Genomic DNA, 27,101 nt, shown 5'->3' on the forward strand with positions numbered 1-27,101 from the left:
TTTCTGGGAGGGAGGGAAGGAGGGAGGGAGCAGGGGCCCTGTAGATGTTGCTGGTCACCTGGTTTCAACCGAATGCCTGGCGGAAGAGCTGCCTTTTGCAGAACTGTTTTAGCTCCATCAGGGCCCTGATTAGGGTTATGCGCGGCGGCGTACAAATCAGCCATTCCAGGCCGATTAGGCTGCCGCCGCGCGCAACCCTAGCCCTGATCTCCTCCATGAGCTCATTCTACTAGGTGGGGGCCAAGACAGAGAAGGCTGTGGCCCTGGTTGAGGCCAGGCGGGCTTATTTAGTGCCAGGGATCATTAGCCTGGTGGTGGTGGTGGAGCGTAAAGATGTCAGACAAGGATGTGTTTTATCTTCCTGCTTGTTCAAATCTATAAGGAAAACTGGATGTAATTCAAATGTGGGTGGGATAAAAATTGTTGGAAGAAACTTCAATAATTTGAAATATGAACATGTTACCATATAACTAAGGAAAATAGTGAAGATTTGAAATAAGTTTTGATAAAGGTTGAAAGACAACGTGCCAAGCAGAATTATATCAGAACATCAAAATGACAAAAGTAATGACTACTGGGGAATTCTACAACTTGAAGGTTGACAATCTGGGACAGAACACCTCCGTGTGGAACTTCACATATCAGGGCATGCTGTTCCCAACTTGGAGGAAAGATTGCAGCTATTTAAGGGCCATACCTTGAACCCCCAAGGTAGGTTGGCAATGGGCTAAAAGCCCATGATCAACTGTATTGAATGCTCCTGTCAGGTCTAGTAACAACAGCATTGCAGACCCACCTAGATCCAGTTGTCTCCAAAGAGCCAATGTTTCTTCAATTACTGTATGCTCAACTACTTTACCTAGAAAGAGCAGATGTAAGACTGAGTGGTAGTTGGCTGGGTCGGATGGTTCCAGTAATTGTTTCTCAAAAGTGGCCTAACCATCACCTCCTTCAGCCTCTCCTGGAACATCCCTGAAGTGGATAATTTCCTGAAGGGAGACCCAAATCTCTTTGCTACTGGTTTTCAGCAGCCATGAGAGATATGGATCAAGGGAATATATGGTAGGCCAAAGTTCTGTTAACATTGTCCAACAAGAGCAGTCTATAGTGAAGAAAAGAGTTGGTTCTTATATGCCACTTTTCTCTACCAGAAGGTGTCTCTACCAGAAGTGGCTTACAATCACCTTCCCTTTCTGCTCTCCACAACAGACACCCTGTGAGGTAGGTGAGGCTGAGAGAGCCCTGATATTACTGCTCGATCAGAACAGCTTTATCAGTGCTGTGATGAGGCCAGGGTTGCCCAGCTGCCTTCATGTGGAGGAGGGGGGAATCAAATCTGGCTTCCCAGATTAGAAGCTATCGCTCCTAACCACTACAGCATATGATCCAGAGACAGCCAATGGGCCTCCGGTTCTATTACTGCATTAAAGTCTGTGGTCAAGTCATGATGGAGCAACAAGGCTTTGTCCACAAAACAGCTTATAAATGCCTCATAGCTAATGACTAATTGTGTAATTTCAGACTGTACTGTAGTCAAGGTTGTAAAAGATTGAACCGTTTTAAATAGCAGATGCATTAGCAATGCTAAATAATCCGTTTTTGTGTTTTTTATTGCCAACTCATAAGCTTTCATAAGCATCTTACAATGTACTTTTGTAACTTTGTCACAAGATTTCTGCCAAACTTGCTATAGCTATCTCAGTTCCTGTTTTGTTCCTGCACCTCCAGGGTGTTAGGGGGCTGGTACAACAGCCAGATGATCAAACTCTCTTCTTCGTCACATATCAAGCCCACACATTCAGTTCCTAGGATTATTGGAGCAGGAAGTGCCCTGAAGGAGAAAGACACCCAGATCAGCATCACAATTCCTTCCCCTTCCTGACTTTATATGTCTATGGTTGATGAAGTACTAAGCACCTAGGTAGGGCCAGTTCTTTCCGGGAAACTGTCTCACGCTCCTGCAAATGTCTTAGTCATGCATGCAAAGTCCATATTTTGTTCCACAAAGCAACTCTGCAGAATAGCAACCTTCTTCTTTATGGACCTGGCATTGCACAACACCAATAACACATGAAAGTTTATTTTTCCTTAATCCTATCACCATTGTATCTTGGGGTGGGATGATGATCAGAAGAGGTGCAAGCATTCCCGTATCTTCCATTCCTTTGTTTAAACCATCTTCATGCAGCTCTTTCAAAAGGATTATATTTTACTTGAAAGAGCATTAACAGATTAAGCTAAAATAACTAAACCAAGGCTATTGTACCTTGGTCACATTCTTAGGTAAAAGTAACTGGAAAAGACAATAAGCCTAGGAACATTTAAAGGCAAGAAAAGAGGAAGGGCCAACATTAAATGAATTGATTCAATAAAGGAAGCTGTGGCTTTCAGTTTGCAAGACCTGAGCAATGCTGTAATTACAGGATTAAATCATAGGTTTTCCAGAACTGAAAGCAACTTGATGGTGCTTAATACATGTATTAGTAGAACTCCTGTTGCACATGTTGTTATAATAAACTGCTTGATGTTATTTTTGAATATCATGTTTGAAGATGCAATAGAAGAAGTGGGTTTCCATAGTAGACAGGGTCTAGTCATAGGTGTTGTTGATAAGAACAATGAAAGTGGCTAGTTTGGTTTAAGAATAATGCATTGGAATCTTACATTTGTTCTCCCATTGGTACATTTCTATAGTGCAAGGTACAAATTGTTAGGTGTATCTTTTTAAAAATGATCATTAATTAATTATTTTTCAAAGCATAAGCCATCAGGTTATTTTCTGCCAATGGTCTGCTGATGGAAGCTGATCTTTCCCTGTCTTCTTCCTCCAGCAGCCCTTGTGATGTCTGTAGAAGCTGTGCTGGGTGTTAAGGGATCCTCATAGCTAAATTCTACATGGGTCAGGGACTGCAGTAAACAGGAGAATCAGTTTGTCCCTCTTCTGTCAGCAGAATGTTAGTAGGATCCAATCTATTATGCTTTCAAGCTATTTAATATTTTCAGTTTCAAACAATCTGTGGGAAGTCAAAGTATACCCTGTGGTTCTTTTCCATAATGGTGCATAGCCCATTAGACTTCAGTTGCATCTATTTAGCTGGAGATGTGATTACTTCTAAAGTTAGTAAACATATCATTGAGAAGAGGTTTTTCCCCTTTTTTCATGTAATATTGCATGCTACTTTTAAGATGGGATCTGGAATACTTGCTATCCTGGAATTGTCTATGTAGTATATCAGAATCTTCAGATGACTGACTAAGAATTATTTATGTAGGTGCCAGCATTAATTGCTACAAACACTATTAAGCATTTATTGAGCTAAAGTTCCTGTCTATAAACAAAAAACAACTCCTAGAAAAAAAATGTTGCATTTTATATGGTATGTGTGTGTCAGCTGCTGGAGCCTAAGTCTACACACACATTTAGAAGCACTCTATATTACATAGTCTTTCATTTGCAGGACTAATTACACATTAAGCTCTAACTTGGGTGGGTGATACACCTGTATAGCATTCAGCGATTATTAGAGCTGCCCTGGTCCTGTCATGGTGTAATGTGACACTAATGAAAAGCTTTAATAAGGACTGTTTCTATGTATAGGTAGTGACAAATTGGTCAAAATTTAGCAGCTTTCTCACCTTTCTCAGAATTAATAACATTTCAGAAATGTTATGAGTCTCTACAAGTTGGGGCTGTTAGAAAAACTAAAAGTAGCCTATACTATAACAACATTTCAAGTATCTTTCCAAGTAGTTTTCTTAGAAACCGTATTACTAAGCAGGTTAGGGAGAAGAAGGACTCATCTCAATGTAGGCTTTTCAACAGGAGATGAATTTGCATCATACTTTGAGACATACAAGAGAATACCGTGGACAAGAAATAAGAATCTTAACTGTGCAGGAAACTTAGTAAGCAAAACATTATTTCTATGTACACACACATTTCTTTTTTTTTTTCAATTGTGTATCTTTGAGAGTGGTAGATTTGTGTTACATCAAGGTCATACAAAGTGAAGTAAGCCATACTAACTCTTGCATTGTCCTTTGTAGGAGGAGAGACTTCAGCATGCAAACCTTCATCTGTTCGACTTGCACCATCATTTTCATTCCATGCTGCCGGCCTTCAAATGGCTGGACAGATGTCCCATTCACATCAGCAGTACAGTGATCGTCGGCAACAGAACATAAATGACCAACAAGTTTCTGCCTTATCCTATGCTGACCAGATTCAACAGCCTCTTACCAACCAGGTAAGGGACATTTAGGAAATCAGTTTTTACACTGAGATTTGTGCTTAATACACTTCGCTTTCAATGGATTTTTGTTAGTCCAGAGCTTCCAAGCTATGTTTACACTGTAAAGATAAGTCTGGAAGCCTGCCGGGGAGAAAAACAGGAGAGGAAGAGTTGTGGGGAAGGATCAAAAACAAAGTTTGAATCCAGTGACACCTTTAAGATAAGGTGACCAGGTTGTCCCCCTTTTGGAGGGACATTTGGGGGTACCTGGCAAATTGTACTTATGTTGAAATTAAATATATATATATATATATATATATATTACAATACTATTTTTGCATTCTATGCGTTCTATGAAACGTTTTGTTGCTCCATATAGACCAAATTTTTAATCAAGGACCCCCCCCCCCCCCCCCGGTCAAAGGTGTCCCGCTTTACCAATGTTAAAATCTGGTCACCTTGCTTTAAGACCAACTAGTTTTTACTTATATAAGCGGTCTATGCTTTTGCATGCATATCCTGTTTTCTCAGACAATGAAATGGGAAATACAAGACCACGTATATAAGTAGAGAGTGGGTCATGGTTTAGTACACAGCATAATGTTGTTAACTAGATACAAAGGTCTTAGAAATAACAAGCTAAGTTTATCAGGTAATTCCAATTAGTTCAATTCTAGGGGAAAATATAGTAAAGGGAATACAAATTTCAAGATTAAAGGTTAATGGACAGATGCATTCTCAATTGTGGAACTGGAGAGTAATTAAAAGAGAACCTGTCACTAACCTGTCTCTAAGCGCCATTCATTTCCCCCCTAGTATGGAGACATTTCCACAAGTGACTGACTGTGCAGAGTTCTATGCAGATAAATAGGTGTATGCAGAAGGAAGGATTGAGTAACCTTCCTTCTGCATACACCTTCTCTTTTTCAAGTCTCCCCTACTTTAATGCTTTTCCATTGCAAAGCAAAAATTGGATGATAGCATGTAGATCAAACATGAGTGGAAAAATCCCTGTTGAAATCTTGCTTCAGCTATTAACTCACTGAGATTCTGTGCATATATAATTCTGATTGTGTAATCATTGCCATAAGCTATGCTTGGAACTCTGTTTCAATTCCTAGTTCTTCATGGATCCTGACTAGCGTTAAGCTAGTCACTGATATATACTCATGGTTAGCACAAATGCTGGCAATTTACACTCCAGAAAAGGGGCAGGAAAGAATGTGAGCATGTAGCTCACTTCTGATTAGGTAAGTATAGTTACACTAGGGACAAAGCCCGTTTCATTCAGGAATACAACGGAGCTAGATGGGGGGGGGGGCAGAACTCTGCAGATGGCCTCTCCCTCCCCCCAAGACCTGGAAAGATTGCAGGCTGGATGCCCCCGGGCAGGGAACTCACCGGCAGGGTCAGTTTCCATGCAGCAGGGATCTGCAGCCTCTGAGCCTTGGAGGGAAGTGGAAAGAGGAGGGGGTGGTCAGGGGTAGAGGAAGGCAATTGGCTGTCCACTGGACAGACAGGCAAGCCGGCTGGAGGAGGAGGCGCTCAGGGGTGGGACAGCTGCTATGAGTGGGTGTTAAGGCACTTAAGCCATGGGACCAGTTCTTCCTCTTAGGCCTTACCAGAAATATTAAGTGGAACAGATAATATGAAGCAGTACATCTCTCTGAAAGTTCACCTCCCCCCCCCCCATATAGGGAAAATAATCCCAATAATATGTGAGGTGCTTGAATATTCAAGAAAAGCTATATAAATTATTTTATATATCAGACTTCTGTTTTTCCCACATCCTTTAATCCAGTGGTCCCCAACCTTTTTATCACTGGGGACTGATCAACGCTTGGCAATTTTACTGAGGCCTAGGGGGGGTAGTCTTTTGCCAAGGGTTTTCGCCACCGCCTCCTGAGCCCCTGCTCCACTTGCTTTCCCGCCAGTGCCCCTGATCTCCCGCTGCGCAGTGCCATGCCGAGGGGGAGCCCCATCCATGACGGCCGCTGGAGAGCACCCGAGGCAGCAGCCAGGGAGGAGGACGAGGAAAAGCCGCGGCCCAATACCGACTGATCCATGGTCCAGTCCCGGTCTCCAGACTGGGGGTTGGGGACCACTGCTTTAATCCATTATTATTATTGTTGTAGAAGTAGGGATAAGATTTTTGTTTGATGGAGTCTACAGAATGGTGTATTACTACTTTTCTTCTTAACTCCAAAATTTAAAGAGGCCCATGTGCCACTTTCTTTGTGATTCAACTGTTTATACTGGAAGGTGTTCATTGTATAAGCATTCTTTAATAGGGTGCTTGAACTATTCTAAAACTGTACTCCCTTCAAATGATGTTCTTTTGGACTTCTTGAGCATTATGTTAATCTTTGTACAGTTATATTCAGTAGCTTTTCATTGCAATTTTTTCTTTGTGCCTTCATCCTTTTGTTGTTGTTGTAGATAACTTGGTGTCACCTAGAATCATAGAATAATAGAATTGGAAGGGATCTCTAGCTGGGCTTTGTTGGAGATCCTGAGCCAGATAAAACCTAAGTCTGATCTTGTGGGATCTTTAGTTCTTTTCATTAATCTTCATAGATCTTCAATAAATATGTGTATTACTGGCAAAATGTATTTCCATCTGCTTTGCTTTCCTTTGTTTTTGAAGAATCTGTAGAGATTTTCTAGTCTCATGATGATACTTAAAATGTGATTTGCAGCTGGAAAACTTTAGGATAATTTTAAAGTGCTAGTCTATGGTGGCTAGGTCAGCAAGACTCTGAAAGTTTATCTGACTTTTTGGGTCAATGAGTATGCTTTTAGTCTCAAGATCTAGTGGAAGTTGTTAGAAAGGTTGTTTTATAGGTATTAGGCGCCATCTGCTGGCCAAATAAATCCATATGCTCTTCCTTGACAAGTTCAAATTCACTGCTACTATTTCCTTGATGAGGGAGATCAAACAACCCTTAGAGTGCTTACAGTCGCCAAACATTTCCTAATTTCTATTGGTTTATTGTGATATCAGTTTATAAGAAGTTCAGACAACCATTTCCATATCCACTTCGCATTCACTTCCTAAAAAAAATGCTATGATTATTTTATTTGACCAACTTTATCTTTAGCTACATCCTTGAATGTCACTTGCCTTGAAAACCCCACAGGGTAACCATAGTCAGCTGTGACTTGATGGCACATTCCACCGCCAAGTTCTCTTAATGAAATTGTACACAACACACAAGTACTCATCAATATGTTGATGTCCACCTAGCTTCTGACTGATTTTGCCTTTACCCTGGCCCAGTAACTGAATGTGGTGGTCAAGTGACCAAGAGAGAAGCCCTCAAGCTGATTCTGGATAAGATGGAAATGATTCTGCCTGAAAAGGCCACTCTTTAAACAGTATTGTTCTTCATGTCATCAATGGTGCGCAGCTTTCATTGGAAGACTCTGATAAGAGCTTGAGATTCATTTTCCGTCTTGTAGTGCAGTCCCACATTGGAACTGCGCACGCACAGGCCTGCCGCTCGGAACTTCCCTAGCGAAAAGTCTCCAAAGAGGGCGCTCCGCACCGCTACCATGCATGCGCCGGGTTTCCCGCGCACCGATCATGGGGTCACGAGGCGGAGCGCCCACCCTCCTCAGTTCTCTTTTCGCCGCCGTGATTAGTGGACATCCTTTGCTAGTCTCCTCATCTTTTTCTTACTGCGTCAGCGATTTTTCCTCAGAATGGCTTCTAAGGCTATTTTTAAGAAGTGCAGCCAGTGTGCTGTGAAGATGCCGGTGATGGACGAGCACGACCGTTGCCTTATTTGTCTGGGTGAGGGCCACTCCGTACCTTCGTGTACAATTTGTCAGAAGTTTACTCCGAAGGCCTGCTCTGACAGAGCTGCGAGGCTCAAGGCGGCGCTTTGGGAGGAGGCCCTTTCGGCAGACCCTCCTGTACTGAGGTACAGTCTGAGGTACAGTCTGAGCCGACTCCATCTCGGGCATCGAAGGTGCCATCCGTCCTTGGATCCAAACCTTCCTCCGTCCGTTCTGCCATGGAGCCGTCAAGAGGCTCCCCAAAGCCTCCTAAGAGACCCCGAGTGGCGTCTGAGGTTCCTAATGTAGTTTCGGCACCGGATTTACCGCCTTCGGAACGGGGCGCCTTGGCCGATCCCCCTGTTAAAAAGGCAAAAAAGTCTAAGCATAAGGACAAGCCTTCGGTTCCATGGGTTCCGTTCGTCGGTCCTCTACGCCTCCGTTGCGAGAGCCTTTAACACAATCCTATTCCTTGGATGTGCAGGATGATGGATCCTCGGTTGCGTTGCCTCAATCAGTTTCTGCTCCCCCGGCTCAATGGAGACCGTTGACCCAGGTCCCTGTGGGGCATTCACTGGTATATGTCGGCTAATGGGACCGGCCTATGGCCGAGGAGGAGGATCCTGTTTTGGACTTCCCTGACAGCGCTTCGGCCATGATGTCGGCTGTTCCGTCGGGTTCGTTTGGGCCCCAGTCCGTTCCAATTCCCACCAGCCCAGACTCCACGTCGGATCCATCCCCTGATGAAGCCTTGGCAGACCCTACCTCAGCTTCGCCTACTGATGACTACAGAATGTATGGAGAGCAGCTTCTAAGAATGGCCAAGGCTCTTGACCTGGTCGTTTCGACATCGGATGCAAGGCCCAAGGACAAGATCCTGAGCAGACTCTATTCTAATACCCCGTCGAATATTGCCCTGCCTATTATCCAGGGTTTCGAAGATCTGACGGTCCCTATCTGGGACAAACCTGCTTCGGTACAACCGGCACCGAAGAAAATTGAATCCTTGTACAGGGTGAAGCCCAACTCTTCGCAATATCTTTCCATCCATCCGTCTGCCACATCTTCCATTATAGACGATATGCAGTTGAAACGCAAACCTGGCCAGCATTCCTCCCCGGTAGATAAAGAGAGCAGGCGCTTGGATACTTAGGGACGGAAGGTCTACTCTTCCTCGGCGCTCAGTTTTCGTATAGCCAATTACCAGGCCTATCAGCTTTGCCTGTGGGAGAGTTTCTCAAAGTATATTGAGCTGATTCCCGAAGAGCAACGAAGCCTTGCCCGCATGATCCAAGCCGAGGCGATCAAAACTTCCAAACAGGGTATCAACTCTGGCAAGCATGCAGCAGATATCGTGGCCCGATCCATGGCCTCTGCTATTGTCCGTTGCCATTCCTGGCTCCAAAATACATCTCTTCCTCTCAAAACCAGAATTAAGGTGGAAGACATGCCGTTCGAGAAGTCCTTGTTGTTTGCTAAGACAATGGATGATTTCCTATTCTCCTTGAGGAAGACCCGGCAGTCTGTGAGATACTTAAATTCTTTCCCTCCTCCGCCTTCTCAAAATTTTTACCAGCAGCGCTTCCAACGTCAGGCCTCATTTTCCATGCCCTACTACCCTCAGCGTTCCTCAGGTCCTCCATCCCAGTATCCGCCCCGCTCCGGTCCGCCCCAGTTCCAAGCCCGTAAACATCCTCAGCGTCAACGCCCTTCGAACCAATCTTTCAGTCGAAGCCACCCCCAACAAAAGCTCTGACTATGCCAGCAGCCCGACCCCATAGTGCGGTTTTTTGGGGATCGTTTGGCTGAATTCCGTGAGGCCTGGTACAGTATTACCCAGGACACCTGGGTTTTGTCTATCATTGTTGAGGGTTATCGCTTGGAGTTTCAATCCTCCCCAGTCTGTGACTTGGGTTCCTCTGCCCCAGACAACCCCTTCCCAGAGCTTAGTGTCCAGCTCTCTGACCTCTTGTCCAAGGGAGCTGTAGAGTTGGTGCCAACAGGTGCCCAAGAGTTGGGTTTTTTCTCCCGTTTTTTCTTGGTGGATAAGAGGGACGGCGGGGTCCGCCTGATCCTAGACCTCCGATTTATAAATGCTTATACATTTCCAAATTTCGTATGGTCTCGTTGCCTTCTGTTATCGAATCCCTACAACATAATGCTTGGTTCGCAGTCTTGGACCTCAAGGACACATACTTCCATATTGGTATTCATAGGTCCTACAGAAAATACCTTTGGTTCCGACACGGATCCGATATCTATCAGTACACCGTTTTACCTTTTGGATTAGCTACTGCTCCGCGGGTTTTCACAAAGTGTATGGCAGTAGTAATTGCTTTTCTCAGACTGAGAGGCATTACAATATTTCCATACCTGGATGATTGGCTTTTAGTAGGTCCTGACGCTTCGAAGCTCACGGACCAGGTCCGATTTACCTTATTGGTCTGTGCCCGACTGGATTTGGCAGTGAACACAGAGAAGTCCCGTCTTGTTCCGTCGCAGGAGGTAGAGTTCATAGGAGCATTCCTAAATTCGTCTACTGCTACCGCCTCCTTGCCAATCCATAGAATACGGCCCTTGTCTTCCATTCTGGGTTCCTTTGGATGGAACTGATGGTAACCTGCATACAGATTTCAACAGGCTCTCGGCCTTATGGCCTCAGTGACAGCTGTGGTCCCCTATACCAGATGGCACATGAGGGGTCTTCAATCCTGGTTTCTCAGGCGTTTTAACCCATTAAGACACTCACAGTTCCAACACTTTTCGGTTCCGAGGTCAGTTGTCCGATCCCTTCACTGGTGGTCCTCGGAAAATAACCTGTTGAGGGGTGTACCCTTTGGCTCCTGGATGCATGACTTAGTTCTTACTACTGATGCGTCTTTAGAGGGTTGGGGGGCATACTGCGGCGAATTGTCAACTCAGGGTCGTTGGTCCCCTTGGGAATGTACATTACACATTAACTTACTGAAAATTCAAGCTGTGGTTTTGGCCTTGACTGTTTTTTCAGATTTATGCCAGAGCAGCGGATTCTCCTTCGCACGGACAATACTGCAACCCTATTCTACATCAACAAACAAGGGGGCACCTGGTCCTTAGCCCTATGCGCCGAGGCCCTGAGAGTGTGGCGGATTCTTTTCGACATTCAGGCAGACATGAGGGCGATACACATAGCGGGCTTCATGAATACCAGGGCAGACAGATTGAGCAGGGTGTTTTCTCAGGAATAAGACTGGAAACTAGACGACCTGGTTCTGAGCCGTTTATTTTCCCTATGGGGAACCCCCCAGATCGACCTTTTTGCCAGGGCACATTCTGCGAAGGCCCACAAGTTTTGCTCCCCAGGGGGGATAGACCTGTAGTCTCTGGGGGATGCGTTCCAGATCACATGGACAGGGGTTCTGCATTACGCATTTCCCCCGCTGCCTCTTATCCCGAGGGTGTTGGCGAAGATGTCGGCGGACAATACAGACGCGTTATTGATTGCCCCCTTTTGGCCCCGTCAGTCATGGTTTACCAAGCTGAATTTGATGGCCAACAGCATTTGGATCCGACTCCCGTTGGATCCTGCCCTCCTGACTTCCAGTTCCCAACCATGCCCAGACTTATCCAGGCTTCACCTCACGGCAGGGCGGATTACACCACTAATGAACCCCTCCCGCCTACCGTGAGGGAGGTGTTGTTGCAGTCCCGGAAAAGCTCTACTAGGCGTAGTTACACGAATAAGTGGGCTAGATTCGAACATGAGTGTCTATCACGACATTTTTGCCCCTTTACTTGTCCCTTACCACAGGTCCTGTTGTACTTATGGGAATTAGCAAACTCTGGTCTGGCAGTTACCTCGGTCAGGACTCACTTGGCGGCGTTGGCTTCTTACCACGCCGAAGTGCAAGGCACTTCATTATTTGCCCACAAATTATCCAAACGTTTTCTCCGGGGTCTTACGAATTTGTTCCCCCCCCCCTCGTCAACCACCAATCCCGCAATGGTGTTTGGAAGTGGTCCTTCAGGCCTTGATGACTCCTCCCTTTGAACCCATGGGGTCCATTTCATTGGCTTTGCTATCCATGAAGGTAGCTTTTTTAGTCGGGATTACCTCTGTGAGAAGAGTCAGTGAACTAGCCTCGCTTAGGATAGATTCCCCCTTCCTGAAGGTGTTCCCCTCCAGGGTTGTCCTCCATCCGGATTGGCAGTTTCTACCCAAGGTAGTCTCACAGTTTCATCTTTCACAAGAGATTTCCCTTCCGGTTTTTTTCCCCGAACCCACAATCACCGGGAGAACAGGAACTACACAATTTAGACGTCAAACATGTGAATCTTTATTATTTGGATAGGACAAGGGACTTTAGGAAGTCATTGTCCCTGTTCGTTTGTTATTGAGGGCCTAAGAAGGGATGCAGGGTGTATTCCCAGACCCTCTCTCGTTGGCTGGTGTCCGCGATTCGTGCCTCATACAGGGCTGCAGCACTCCCATGCCCACTACACCTGTGGGCACATTCATTGAGATCTCAGGCCACCTCTGCTGCATTCCTCAGGCAGGTTCCTCTTCGTGACATCTGCAGAGCAGCGACCTAGTCTAATGAAAGCACCTTCATCAAGCATTATGCAATCGATCTGTCGGCAAGATCAGAGGCTCGGTTTGGAACTTCGGTTCTGCATTCACTTTTTTCTTAGAGGACTCACCCACCTCCACAGGTATTTAGCTCGTGAAAATCCCAATGTGGGACTGCACTACAAGATGGAAAATGAAAACAGAGTTGCTTACCGTTTACGGTAACTGTTGTTCATTGACGTCTTGTGTGCAGGCACACATTCCCTCCCGCCTGCCCCGCTGAGTCTTAGAGTTTATCGGATTCGTTCCGAAGAGCGGCAGCAGAGAACTGAGGAGGGTGGGCGCTCCGCCCCGTGTCCTCATAATCGGTGCGCGGGAAACCCGGCGCATGCGTGGTAGCGGTGCGGAGCTCCCTCTTTGGAGACTTTTAGCTAGGGAAGTTCCGAGCGGCAGGCCTGCGTGTGCGCAGTCCCAATGTGTGCCTGCACACAAGACGTCAATGAACAACAGTTACCGTAAACGGTAAGAAACTCTGTTTTCTTGTTGGATCCTAATCTCCTGTTGACTCCCTATTTGCCCAGGTCTGATCGGGCTATGTTTATCCATGCTAATCTAGCACCGCCTCTGGTTTACTGTAATGCTCTACTAGAAATTAAGCCCGCTGTAGAAAAAATACAGTGGGTGCTAGCGGGCAGTGGGTGGTTGCGGGAGGCCCCCCTGGGAGGGAGGGAGGGAGGGAGGAAGGCAGGGAAGGCAGGCGTAGAGAAAGAGAGAAAGTGAGAGAGAGGGGGGGAGAAAGAAGAGTAAGCAATGGGAGAAAGAATGGAAGAAAGAAAGGCGGAAGAGAAATGGATGAATGGGAGTGAGAAAGGTGATTAAGGTGTGGGTGGATGGATGGATAGAAGAAAGAAAGAAAGAAAGAAAGAAAGAAAGAAAGAAAGAAAGAAAGAAAGAAAGAAAGAAAGAAAGAAAGAAAGAAAGAAAGAAAGAAAGAGGCAGAAAGGAGAGAGAGAAATGGAGGAAGGAAGGCAGGCAGGCATGCAGGCAGGTAGGTGGAATGAAAGGGGAAGGGGCAGGGGGGAAGGAGGAGGTGAAGAGTCCGCTAGGCGGGTGTGTGGGGCCAGCTGCGAGGGGGGCCAGTAGCACAGGGGGGCTGCGGGGGAAGAGTACGGGGTCGAGAGTGGTGGGTGGCTGGGTGTTGTGGGGCCGGGAAACAGCAGCAGAGCATGGGGGTGAGTGGGGGGTGAGTGGGGGATGAGTGCGGGGCAGAGAGGGGCAGGCCAGGCAGAAGCCCCCACCCGGCTCCCCGGCTACCTCGGGGCTTCTGCCAGGCGTAGGGACAGCCACACCGCGTCTGCGATGCTGCAAAGCCATCCCTGGACTGTGCAGAAGGCCCCATCCCCGCCCAGCTCTTCGGCTCCCTCAGGGCTTCTGCTAGGCCCAGGGACCTCCCCACGGGGCTGACTCCCTTTGGCTGGGCTGAGGTCTCCCTGCCTGGCTCCCACTGGATGCTGGGGCCTCGGGGCCTACCTTCCCTCTTGGCGGCCAGCACGGAAATGGCGGCCATGGTGTGAAGGTGGCCCATGTTGGGGGGTGGTCAGGTTGAGAAGCACTTTGAACCTCCCAATTGGTCAGTCCTGAGGCAAGGGGCCAATCGGCAGCCGCGCTCTGCATGGCTGGTGATTGACCCCGGATTGATAAGCGGAGGGCCCAATTGGGAGGCGGGAAGCCTGGGCCAGGGGCCAATCCTGGGCCAGGGACCAATCGTTGCCCCCCCCATCCCGGACAGCGCCCACCCCCTAGCGCTTACCGTTTTATTTATACCGCTCCCGCAGAGTGGTTACAGATATGGGATTGCCCATGAAGAAAATCCAGAAGGTGCAATAGGTGCAAAATGCATAAGCTCATCTGTTATATGTGGCTATCAATGGGACTATGTCACGTCTGAGGTACCTTCACTGATTGCCAGATTTTTAGTTCTCTTCACATAACTGATGAACTGCCTCTCTTGCAGGTTCCCATGCAGCAGCTTTTCTTTTCCCACCAAGGTGTATTATCTGTTCCTCTGATGTCTAAGACAGTGGTCTCCAACCTGCGGGCTGCGGCCCGGTGCCGGGCCGCGAAGGCCATGGTGCTGGGCCGCGGCTCCCTCTCCCCCCCCCACAGTAAAAAACTTCCCAGGCCACAAGCTTGCGGCCCGGGAAGCTTCTTACTGCGGGAGGGTGGGGAGAGGGAATCAGGGCCGGGCTGCGCATCGCGCGGACGCAGTCCGTGCGGGCGCGGGCCGATGCACGGGCGCGGGCACAGCCCGCGGGTGCGGCCCGATGCACGGGCGCGGTCCCCGCGGGCGTGGCCCAATGCCCTGCCGGTCCCCAGCCTCAGAAAGGTTGGGGACCACTGGTCTAAGACATGTTCTGCTTTTTCTGTGACTGTTCCATGTCTCAAGCACCATCACACAGTTGCTCCTCACTTGGCTTTCTAGCAAGAATGCTGAACAGCTCTTATAGAGAAGATTTGGGACAACAAGGGCTTGTTGACCGGACTTACTATATTTAGATTTGGTTTTGATGTTTGCTTTATTAAAATATTTATTATATATTGTGTTTATATTGCTGTTGTCCACCTTGAGTCCTGGTATGCTTGGGAGAAATGCTGATGTATGCGGCTCTTAAAAGAAAGAAATAAAACTTAGTGTCTTCTACAGATTTACAATTTCCAGAAATGTTGGAAGCTGTGTGTGTGTGTGGAACTCCCGCCACTTTGCTGACAAGGACTTGACTGAAAGTGCTGCCCACGTACAGCCATCCATGCTTTGAGGCACACACAGCATTGCTGTGAAAAAGTAAAAGAATAAAATAAGACAGGAGCTAGGCACAGACCCAAGAACTTAATTACTGAGCTAAGAAGATAAGTACAAAAGAGTCATGGCCAGTTCTATTGCATTAGGCTGTCCATCACAGCCCTGATATCACCACTAGCCACAGGAGGCCAGGCATAGACAAGTGCGGCTCAGTGGAAAGATACTAAGATGGTATGGCCAGGGTTCCTAGTTCTGTACTTTATGAGGTGAGGCAAGAAAAAGCCTTGGAGTGTTCAGATTTTGCCCCCACAGACTGCAGAAGGAGCAACAGGACAGCCTAATCAATGGGCCACCCTGGATATCCATAATTTTGGCAAGGATGCCTCTTCACAGCCGATCTATAGGTTACTCATGGCAGCAACTCTCTTGCATAGAATTGTAGAAACATAGAATTGGAAGGAGCCATCTAGGTCATCTAGTCCAACCCAGCTCCATGCAGGTTCAACCTAAAGCATCCATGATAAGCATCCACCCTAGTTAACCCACCCATACACTGACAAGTTGCATGGCTTATCAGATGCAGAAAAAAATAATGTGGGAACCCTTCTAGAGCAGTCACCCACCCCTATACAAACTGTATACACCAAGCAGCAGAGTGTGCATGTGGGCAGTTGGTGGTATATGGAAAGGGGACTGGTATGTGGAATCAGTCTTCTGTCAGAGCTCTTGAACATATGAAAGGGGAAGTCACAGATGTGGGGGGGGGGGAGAGAAAGTGAGGGCAGTGATGCATTTGGAGCTAGTCTCATCCACTCACAAACAGAGTTGGCAAATTATAAAGAGGTCCAATTATAAAGAGGTCCCCAACAAATTATAAAGAGGTCCAATAAACTGGTTTGCCAATGCAATCTACTTCCCGGGGTCCTGGGAAGGTAGGTTGAACTCTCCAGCGAGGTTGATTTGCTCGCCAGACAGCAGTCCAAAGCAGGAAGCTCCAGGAACCAGACTGGAATTGGAGGCTGAGACTAGTGGCAAAGAACTGCACTAGTCATGCTCCCAGAATTCCCTGTTTAATCACTACTTGCACTGAAACATGTGCTGCAGTGGCAAACAGCACAGATTCTGTGGCAGCCACAGCCACCCATGTAGGATGCCAGCATGCTCTGCAGTACCATCCCTGGGGGGGGGGGGCTCAATTTGCCAGTTGGATGCTGTAGCCATCTCACAAACAATAACTGATACCATGAGGAAATGCTTTCTTGTTGCTCAATGCACAGGACCTAATCCTGTAATGCTGAAATCCTGTTAGGTTCCATGGCTACGTGACCAGTGGATCCACAGAGCACTGTGAGGCAGATGCCAGGTATCTTAGACTTCCTGGAAAAGGGGTATTCTGAAAAAGGAGTGCATTAACAACCCAGTATGGGACTTCCAGCATCTCTGCTTCCCCTATCATATGCCCCATATCATACTTGGAAGTGTGCCCCATGGCACAACACAAGACATGGTACAGGGCGGGTGTGGTTAGGGTTCCTTCATTTGCACACCCTAGTAGCCCTGGGTGTAGGAGCCAGAATTGTTGGGGCAGCACCCCAGGCTCTTGCTGGGGGAGTGGGGGAAGCATGTATGAACTCCCCAGCTGAGAAGGCTGGATTCCTGCCCCTTCTTACCTGTCAGTGTGCAGTTACCCCCTTTAGTCCGTGCCCCCCCCCCAGAGCCCGTCATGTTAACAATGCCATTCTCTGCTCAAGTGTTAGCAGGGCTGCTGGGCATGGGACCTTCCGTGCTTCCTTCCCACGTTGCCTCTCCTTGGTATCTGCAATGGCTGGACCAGGATCTGCTGTGGTCCAAATCAGGATAGGGATCCATCTCCCAACAAATGTAAAAAGCCTTGCCTTAAGAAACATTTAAGTTGTTCTGAAAAAAAAATATTTCAAACATTTTTTCTGTGCTATCAGAATGTTCTAGTTTTTGTATAGGAGTTGTAAAGTTTCCTTCCATTAATAGGATCCAAGCCTTTGAATAGCTTTGTTACCAGTAAAAATGTGTCATTTAAAACATGTTACCTGAAAGTATGAAAAAGTCTGTTTATACTTGTAAAAGGACATAACATTTTGAAGATTGTGTGATCCATTTAGTTAGTTTAATGTGGTAGCCCCTCCACAATTCGTTTTAAATAATGCTTGATATTACCCCCTTTTCTTCCGACAGAGGCGAATGCCCCAAACGTTCCGTGATCCTGCAACTGCACCTTTGAGGAAACTGTCTGTGGATTTGATCAAAACATACAAACATATTAATGAGGTAAAGTCTTCGGTTTTTTATTAGCACATAAATGATTTTACATTGTTCTTTATTAATATAGGTTTCTAGAATTATTTATTAAAAAAATAGGTTTCTGGAAAGTTTTCTAATGCCCTAAAAATTAATTGGAATCTGACCTTGCATGTTTGCTTTGAATTATATCTCTAACCTACAGCAGATAAATTCAATTTCATTATGTAAATTCAGTTGTATTTGATGTCCATTGCTTTTCCATAGCAAACTGTGTTTTCCCCCTTGATCTTTGATTTGGTGAAACAAAAATGCTGTAGAACAAAAACAAACAAGCAAAAGGGGAAGTAAATGCATCAATCTACATTGTAATTATTTTCAAAATGGCTTTTCACTGTAATTATGCTTCTTAGGTTTACTATGCAAAAAAGAAGCGGCGACACCAACAAGGTCAAGGAGATGATTCTAGTCACAAAAAGGAGCGAAAGGTTTACAATGATGGATATGACGATGATAACTATGACTATATTGTGAAAAATGGGGAAAAGTGGATGGATCGTTATGAAATTGACTCACTAATAGGCAAAGGTTCATTTGGACAGGTAATGAATTTCAGCTTGTGAAAAATCATCAACACAATCGAGCAATACATTTGGTTCATTATTCAGAGTGCACCTCAGTTTTTTCCCCCTTTTATTTTATTTATATATTTTTTGAGTTATTTAGATCTTAATATGTGAGAAAATGTATTAATTATTATTCTTTTTTATTATACAGGTTGTAAAGGCATATGATCGTGTGGAACAAGAATGGGTGGCTATTAAAATTATAAAGAACAAGAAAGCTTTTTTAAATCAAGCCCAAATTGAAGTGCGACTTCTTGAGCTTATGAACAAACATGACACAGAAATGAAATATTATATAGGTATTAAAATTATTTTTCTTTTGACTCAATGTTCAATATGGAGAATTTGCTGGGCAAAAATCGCCTTTTTCTGTAAATAAGTGGTGCCTGTTCATCTTAATGTTATGGAATTGCATTATTTTCATTTTAAACATAGTGGGGTTCCATTCTTCAATTAGGAAGAAACTATAGCATTGTTAATATGCACTTACATCTGAGTCAGGAAAAACTATTAAAGTCATTTCCCCAATAATTTCCTGTAATTTTGTTGATGTGTATATTTGACTAGGTTTTTTTTTTCATTCTATATTTGGAATGAGTCTGTTGAAAGAAAATCTGTGAAATTGTTCTGTTTTATCATAATTAAAGGCAGATTAAAGGAAGATATACCGTATATACTTGAGTATAAGTTGAGTTTTTCAGCTCATTTGTTCACACTGAAAAAGCCCCCCATAGCTTATACCTCTTTTGCACTTACAGAGCTAGTTTACTGTTTTTCTTTGAAATAAATATTCAAAAACATTTAACCTACTGATGCCTCAATTAATGTAAATTTACCAGTAGCTGCTGCATTTCCCACCCTCAGCTTAAACTCAAGTCAATAAGCTTCCCCGTTTTTTGTGGTAAAATTAGGTGCCTTGGCTTATAGGTCAGCTTATACTTGAGTATATAAGGTACTTCGGAGGATTGTGGAGGTGGTAGAAAGTGCCATCAAGTCACAGCTGATTTAGGTCAACTCTGTAGGTGTTTCAAATCAAGGGACATTCAGAGATGTTTTGCCATTGTTTGCTTTCACATCAGTACTCTGATATTCCTTGGAGGTTTCTCATCCAAATACTAGTCAAGGCCGATCCTGCTTAGCAGCTGAGATCTAATGAGAAAGGGCTTGCCTGGCTTATCCCAAAGCTTTATCTAGAATACCGACTCAGTTGATTGCAAGTAAATTGTGGATGATATCCACATTTTATGCCAACTGTTACAATGATCTTACTCCATCAGTGGAGACCTTGACTGCTCTGTAATCTTCAGCTTTTGGCAAATTGTCCATATTCACAAGCAGTAAACTTCTGAAGTAACATGTCTGGCATATATGTCCAGTTTATTGGTCCTCCAGGGCAACTGGTTGGCCAGGATAGCACTCTTATGCTCTTAATTCCATTAGTCTGTTTGCTCATTCTAATAAAATCTCCAAGTAAGATGTAGTTCGTTATGTTTATATTTACATTAAAGAGAAGAGAATGTTTATGTTTACATTAAGGGTATGTTCCCTTGTTAGCAATCTTGCCTTGGCACTTTGAGTATGTTATTAAAATAGAATAGCTATTTTATTCTCTGTTTTGTTCAGTTAGTTCCTCTCTGCTTTAAAGACGACAGTGACAATTTAGCTTGTTTTGCAATGTCTCTTCAAAGGATGCTGGTATATCTGCAACATAAATGCCATATTCATGTGGCAGATATCAGTGCAGGGTTTGTTTATTTTATATTAATCCTCCTGTATTTTCCAGGTGGTGCTCTACTAGTATCACCTTTGAACAAGTTTTGCTCATAAAATTTGGGAGGCTAGTAAAGCTTGGTGTTATCTAAATTCAGAAATAGGTACATTGCAGCTTTGCTGATCTAAATGGCTGGCAGCTGAATTTACTTAGTAGGCATAACCATTAGGGACAAAATTGCTAGTAGATTTGCAAGCAAAATGATATGATGCTTCATTTCTCCATCTAATGTACTTAGGAGATTCTCAGCAACATATGTCACACATAACTGTCCACCTCAACTCTGTGAAGCAATTCTTAATGGTAATATAATGTATACCAGCATACTTACTTAATATAGTACTGAAATTATATATGTTCCCATTAGGCTTTCATAGATGGCAGTAGCAACACCAAGGTAGTGCTTGTGCTTTTTGCAAATTCCCAGTGCCATGGGCAAACTATCTCATTTCCTAGATGCTCCTCCACATGCCACAGGACCAGAGAAAAGGAAATGTCAGTGACCACCAATCCAAAATTTGTGGACACCTGGTTGCTGGAAATAAATCCCAGAGATAGGCATTTATGACTTCCAGAAGATTTTGCAAAATCTGAGTTCATTACAATCAGTTTCTTATGAAATATGTTTTATAAATGGATTGTTATATTCTGCACCAGCTTGGTGTAGGTGGTAAAGAGTGGTGGCTTCTAATCTAGAGAGTTGGTTTTGATACCCCACTACTCCACATGCAGCCAGCTGGGGAACCTTGGGCTGGTCATAGTCCTGTTAGGGTTGTTCTCACAGAGCAGCCATGTCAGAGCTCTCTCAGCCCCACCTACCTCACAGGGTGTCTGTTGTGGGGAGAAGGAATGGAAGGCAATTGTAAGCTGCTTTGAGACTCCTTTGGGCAGTGAAAAGAGGGGTATGAATGCCAACCCTCCTCCTCCTCCTACTGTAAATATGATTAGTGTAAGGAGATGTTCTCCTTCCACAAAGTAGCTACTTCAAGAATTATCTGTGTAAGATGTCAGTCTGCAATAACCTCACGTGGCTGAAGTTTCACTGGTAGTAGTAGTATTCTTTATTACAGTCATAGACCAGCAAAATCAAAACAATTTCACAGTTACATAAATAATATGGCTAAAACACAGTTTTACTCCTAAAATAGCATTATGTTAAACACTTAGACTATGAGTCTGCTAAAATATAAATTAGAATTAAATGGAAATATAGGAAATTGTTCTAAATGCTCTCAGGGTCTGTTAAGTTTTAGTCAACTTCCACCGCCTTTTCATGGCTGCAGCACAAAACCTGGCGACACTATATGTGATGGAACAATTTGTGTCTGTGAGCAGCAGGGAGATATAAAATTGTCCTGAGCACCCTGGGACTCTATGTAACCATGGTGTGATAAATATGGAACGTATGTCATCATAAAACTGACAATACAAAAGGATATGTTCCAATGTTTCTATCTGACCAGAGCCACAGGGGCACTGGAATTTACTTGGCATGTCCAGATTTGCAATTGGCCTGCAAGATGCTTCTTACCTACTTTTGTTTACCTACTTCTAATACTAGTCCATTTTTTAAATGAACTCCAAGAACTTTACTGAACTTCCTGGAGCCCATCTTTAATCCCAATTATTAAGAACTATGCAAAGTTTGAGACCATTTACCTTCACTGTTCTCTGAAAAGAAAATTTATAATTATAAAAATAATGTATGATTTTAAAGGCTGTCTGTAAGACTACTGTGAAAGTAATCAAAAGTGCAATTTATATTATTTTGAATGACAAAAGCTCAGAAATCTCAAGATCAATTCCATTTTTCTCCATATTTTTTCATGGGCCTTTGAGGAACAAAATTTATAATGCTTCATACTACGTGTACAAAAGCTATTATAACTTTACATTCTCCAAAGGGAAAGACAGGTTATCCTGTCTCTATAGCATCTCTTTGTTTGAACCACAAATATGTCATGCTTATGGCATTTAATGAAGAACTGCTTTACTTTGCGACTGTGTGACATTTCCATATATGTATTGCCCTGAAAAGATATATGTATATGTCTTCCTTTTAAAAGTGAAGATATGATAAATAGTCCTTTTATTACTGATAACATTATTATGGGATAAAAAGATGACAGGTACCTCTCTGATAGTTTTCATTTTCTACTTATAAATTTAATTTCTGTTTGCAGTTAGGGATCTTAAGCAATTATGAGACCGATTCCGCACTGGGAACTTTGCTGCCTCAGCTTCCATGCAGGAGCACAAATCTGGGGTGGATGAGGATCACTGGGCCAAATGCTTCCTTGTGTGGGAGCAGGAAGAGGCAGGGCAACCTGCCCCAGCTCAAACTCTAACCTGCAGCCTGGCGCAACGCCTCCAGTACAGAAATGGTCCAACAGTTGCTTCACTGTGGGTGTAAATAAATGTATATGTATTGGTTATTCTATACAACATTAAATAATCAAAAGAATGCAAAGAATTCATATCTCCAGTTGCCATTTTTTTCAAGCAGTTGGGGACCCAAGATAATTAATTCCTTCAGCAGCATGTGAATGCCTAGTGCAAACTGCAAATATCTTTTACATATAGGACATTAATGAGCTCACAGGCAAAGCTAGACTGCATGGTTTGCAACTAGAGTTATTAGAAAAGGAGTGGACAAATATCTGGGAAAGATGTGAGCTCATTCACTGTCCCTATGGGAAATTGAACTACAAAAGGACAGTACTTTTAATATTCCTGCCAAATCAAATGTATGATTAGTATGTCACACAAAAATTTAATTTAGCATATACTTGTGGCAGCAAAGTGGATGATTACTAAAAACTGCCAAATGTACAAGATGGGGCAAAAAAGACATTTTCTGACATCTCCTTCTACTAGATAGATGCTTTTGTAGCATGTGGATCACATGAAAGCATTTGTATATTTGGGGCCCAGAGTAAATAGCAGCTAGGCTTTTATTGTTTTGAACAAAGATGGGATGTTTTAAAGTTTTTCTTTTTTCTTCATTTACTGAAAAACATAAATGGAATCTTCAAACTTGTTTATCTACTTCTGAGTCTTTCCTGAACATTAGAAGGAATTGCCGTTGGTTTGCCATGCAATAAGACATGTTGCTTGAAGGCAAATGCAGAACCATTCAGAATGCATTGGACAGTTTCAAAGCAGTATTGGGCTTTCCAGGAGTTGTCTTTAAGTGCCTAGAATATTCTAGATCCAAATCAGAAGCAGAACTGCCCTAGGGATTGCAGCGCTAAATATTTTTAAAATTGCTATATTAGTTGTATTAATTTACAATAATTAATTTTCCACTTCAACAGAATATATTGAAATTTGTTTAGGTGTCTGTGAAGGGGGAGGGAATTCCACCGTATACATTACTCCCTGTCTTTTAATAATCCCCCCTCAATATCCTCTTTCTTTCATTCCTTCCAGTACCACTCACCATTTTTCTTTGGCATCCTTCCAAGCTGCAGTCATGTAAGACTTGTGCAGCCCCATAAGACAGCAGTTTATTTGTGGAAATAATAATAATCATCTTTTTATGCAAAACTGGGTTCCCTACATTTGAGGAGAATATACTCCCTATATTATGGAATTTTGATATAAATATAAATATGAATAGAAATGCAGATACACAATTTTAGAATTATTCAGTTTTGTCATATAATAAGAATTTAATAATAATAATAAAAGGACTAGAAATTAAGCCCGCTGTAACCGAAATAAAGTGGGCGCTAGGGATGGGGAGGAAGAATTTAGGGAAGGAAGGTAGAAGAGGACAGGAGGAATGGGAGGGAGAAAGGAGGGGAAGGGGTGCTTGATGGGATGAATATAAGGGAGGGGGAAAGGAAGTGAGGGAGGAAGTAAGGCAGGAAGGAAGTGAGAGGGAGAGACAGGAAGGAGGTGTAGAAAGAGGAAGTGAAGAAGTCTGAAGGAAGGAAGGCATGCAGGCAGGCATGGAGCTAGGTGGAATGGGATGGGAGGGGTGTGCGTGAAGGGTCTGGTGCGGGGAGAGATGGGTGTGTGTGTGTGCATGTGTGTAGAAGCTGCAGCGGAGAGCGGGGGATCGCAGGGGAGGGGGCGAGGGAAGAGTGTGGTGTGTGTGCGTGTGTGTATGTTGAAGCTTCAGCGGAGAGCAGGGGGATTTAGGGGGAGAGGGAAGAGCGTGGTGTGTGTGTGTGCATGTGTGTGCAGAAGCTGCAGCGGAGAGGGGGAGAGGGGAGGAGGCGAGGGAAGACGTGTGTGTGCGTGTGTGTATGTTGAAGCTGCAGCGGAGAGGGGGGATCAAGGGGGAAAGAGGAAGGGGCAGGCGGGGGAAGAGCGAGGTGGCTTTGTGCGTGTGTTGAGTTGAGACGGGGCGGAGCACGGGGGCTGGCAGGTCGCGGGGGCCTTTGGGGCGGTTGGAACAGCGCGCTGGGTGGGGGCAGAAGGGAGGGGAGGCAGTGGTGGAGCTTACCACGGCGAGGCTGGGTGTAACGCTGGGGCGAATTCTGGTTGCAGCGGGCTGGCTGGCTGCAGGCGGCTTTGGCCCTTAGGGAGCGGCGAAGGGATAGGCCCAGCGCGCCATAGATGCAGCAGGGCTGTTCCTTGGCCGCGGCTGAAGGCTCCCGGGGGCGGGCTGGCCACAGGCCGGGGGCGCAGCTCTGAGTGGCTGTGAGCAGCGCCCTGGCACCGCCTCCACTGGCTGCCGCCTCCAGCAGGCTGCCCATGTCGGGCGGCTGGCTGCAGCGGCGGTCAGGGCGGCAATGGCAGCGTGCAGGGAAGGCAGCGGTCTGGGGCGGCGGGTTGGGAGGCGCTTGCTCGGTGCCGAGGGGCTGATTGGCCCCTTGGGGCCAGAATGGCAAGCGGAGGGCCCAATCGGCTTTGTACCTGCCGATTGGGCCCTCCGCTTGCCATTCCAGGGGAATGGGCCAACGGCTACCCTTCCTCATCCCGGACAGGGCCCTCCATCAGGGCCCTTACTGTTTTATTTATACCGCTCCCGCAGAGCGGTTTAAGATACCACACAGATGCCATTTGTAATGTTATACCTCTACATGGATATCTGGTGTTGTCAAATGTCAAATGTGCGCACCTTGTGAATGGAGGGGAAGAAGGTGTGTTGTCTCTCCCACTCCCCATTATGTGTAGGAAATTCTGTGTATCCTTTGATCCATCCTACTAATACTGTTCCCTGTTAATAGTATCATTGAATAACATACATGTATCTTGAAATATACTACAGGAGACCAAATAATTATTTTAATGCATATGTTCATTGTAAATAATTGTTTGGAAACCAGAATATTAATAAAATTCTGTGAACTATGTTAAGTATTTGTTAACTGTTCTCATTTTTAAAATACTTTCTTTTTTTAGTGCATTTGAAGCGCCATTTTATGTTCCGGAACCATCTCTGTTTAGTTTTTGAAATGCTCTCCTACAATCTTTATGACCTTTTGCGGAACACAAACTTCAGAGGGGTTTCACTGAACCTGACACGAAAATTTGCACAACAGATGTGCACTGCACTGCTTTTTCTTGCAACTCCTGAACTTAGCATCATTCACTGTGACCTAAAACCTGAGAATATTCTCCTTTGTAATCCCAAACGAAGCGCTATCAAGATAGTTGATTTTGGAAGCTCTTGCCAACTGGGACAGAGGGTGAGTATTCATTATTAACATTAATAGAAAAAAATTAAGAATGATATAAATTTCAGTGTGTTTCTGTAAATTTGTTCTTGTTAATTCTTAAATTTAAAATGTGTCTAGAAAAGAGATTTAAACTAGTCCTTTACAATAGGAGAAGGGTGGGTTGTTTTGAAAGACTGTCTTAAAAACTGGAATGTATATTCATTTGGATCCAGGATTCTGTGGGGATAAGAAAAGATAATTTATAATTAAATTGGTGCTGTAATATTAAGACCAAACAGGTTTAAAATATACTAGTGGTATGACAATAATTTTCGTAAAATGAAGTATCCTCTAATTTTCATTCACATAGCACTTGGATAAAGTTTGCTGGGGTCAGTGAGGGTGACAACTTGTCCCCTAGATCCCTGCCTTTCTTGACTGCTCAAAGGGGGCGGCCAGCAAATAGGAGGCCCACTCAGGGATATTATCAGCTTCTCCCTCCCTGTCTACTGGGGAGTTCCTTGAGGCGCTGAGGTGGTGGTTCATCCCTTACTAAAGAAAACATTGCTGGACGCAGGACCTGGCCAGCTACCACCCAGTCTTACATCTTGTGTTTCGGGGCAAGATGGTTGAAAGGGCTGCTGTGAACAAGCTCCTGGCATTCTTTGAGGAAACCTCAGCACTCGACCCATACCAGTTGGGCTTCCATCCTGGCCGCAGGGTGGAGACAGTGTTGGTTACTCTGATGGATGACCTTCAACACCAGCTTAATAGAGTTGATTCGGCCATCCTTGTGATGTTAGATCTGTCAGCCACATTTGACATGGTTTACTACAAGCTCTTGGCCCACCGCCTCGCCGGGACAGGAATACGTGGGACAGCCCTTCTGTGGCTGCTCTCCTTCCTGCAGAACAAGACACAGAGGGTTGCAGTGGGGAATGAGCTGTCCTGCCCCTTTCAGCTCCCTTGTGGAGTCCCACAAGAGGCAGTGCTCTCTCCTACACTCTTTAACATCTTTATGTGCCCTCTAGCTCAGTTGGTGCAGAGCTTTGGGCTGGGTTGTCATCAATACACAGATGACACCCAGCTCTATCGCCTCATAGACAGCTGCCCGGACTCCCCCAGAACCATTCGCCAGATGTTTGGAAGCCATAACTGGGTGGCTTGAATAGAGTCATCTGAAACACAACCTGTCCAAGACTGAGGTCCTATGGCTTGGGAGGAAGGGGGTAGATCACGAAGCGTGTTTACCTGACCAGCCTGGGACACAGCTTTAACACTGCACCACATGCCAGGAATTTGGGGGTGATCCTCGACACCTCCCTTTCTATGGAGGCGCAGGTCACAAGGGTAGCCCACCAGACATTTTACCAGCTTTGCCAGGCGAGGCTACTAGCACCCTCAGAGCACCTCAGAACATCAGAATTTACTTCTGTGACTCGCTCTGCACTGGC

General features: G+C 44.9%; 1 protein-coding gene across 5 annotated transcripts in view; it reads left to right on the forward strand.

Annotated features, from left to right (window-relative positions):
* Positions 1-27,101, forward strand: part of DYRK1A (dual specificity tyrosine phosphorylation regulated kinase 1A) — a 190,237-nt gene that overhangs the window by 148,673 nt on the left and 14,463 nt on the right. For all 5 annotated transcript variants that reach the window (XM_077342680.1, XM_077342684.1, XM_077342681.1 and 2 more), the window contains exons 3-7: positions 4,048-4,247; positions 17,573-17,665; positions 18,049-18,237; positions 18,413-18,560; positions 25,391-25,677. In XM_077342680.1, coding sequence (XP_077198795.1) covers positions 4,048-4,247; positions 17,573-17,665; positions 18,049-18,237; positions 18,413-18,560; positions 25,391-25,677 — 917 coding nt within the window. The remainder of the gene's footprint in view (positions 1-4,047; positions 4,248-17,572; positions 17,666-18,048; positions 18,238-18,412; positions 18,561-25,390; positions 25,678-27,101) is intronic.

The sequence above is a fragment of the Paroedura picta genome, chromosome 6, assembly GCF_049243985.1.
Source record: "Paroedura picta isolate Pp20150507F chromosome 6, Ppicta_v3.0, whole genome shotgun sequence".
Lineage (NCBI taxonomy): Eukaryota > Metazoa > Chordata > Lepidosauria > Squamata > Gekkonidae > Paroedura > Paroedura picta.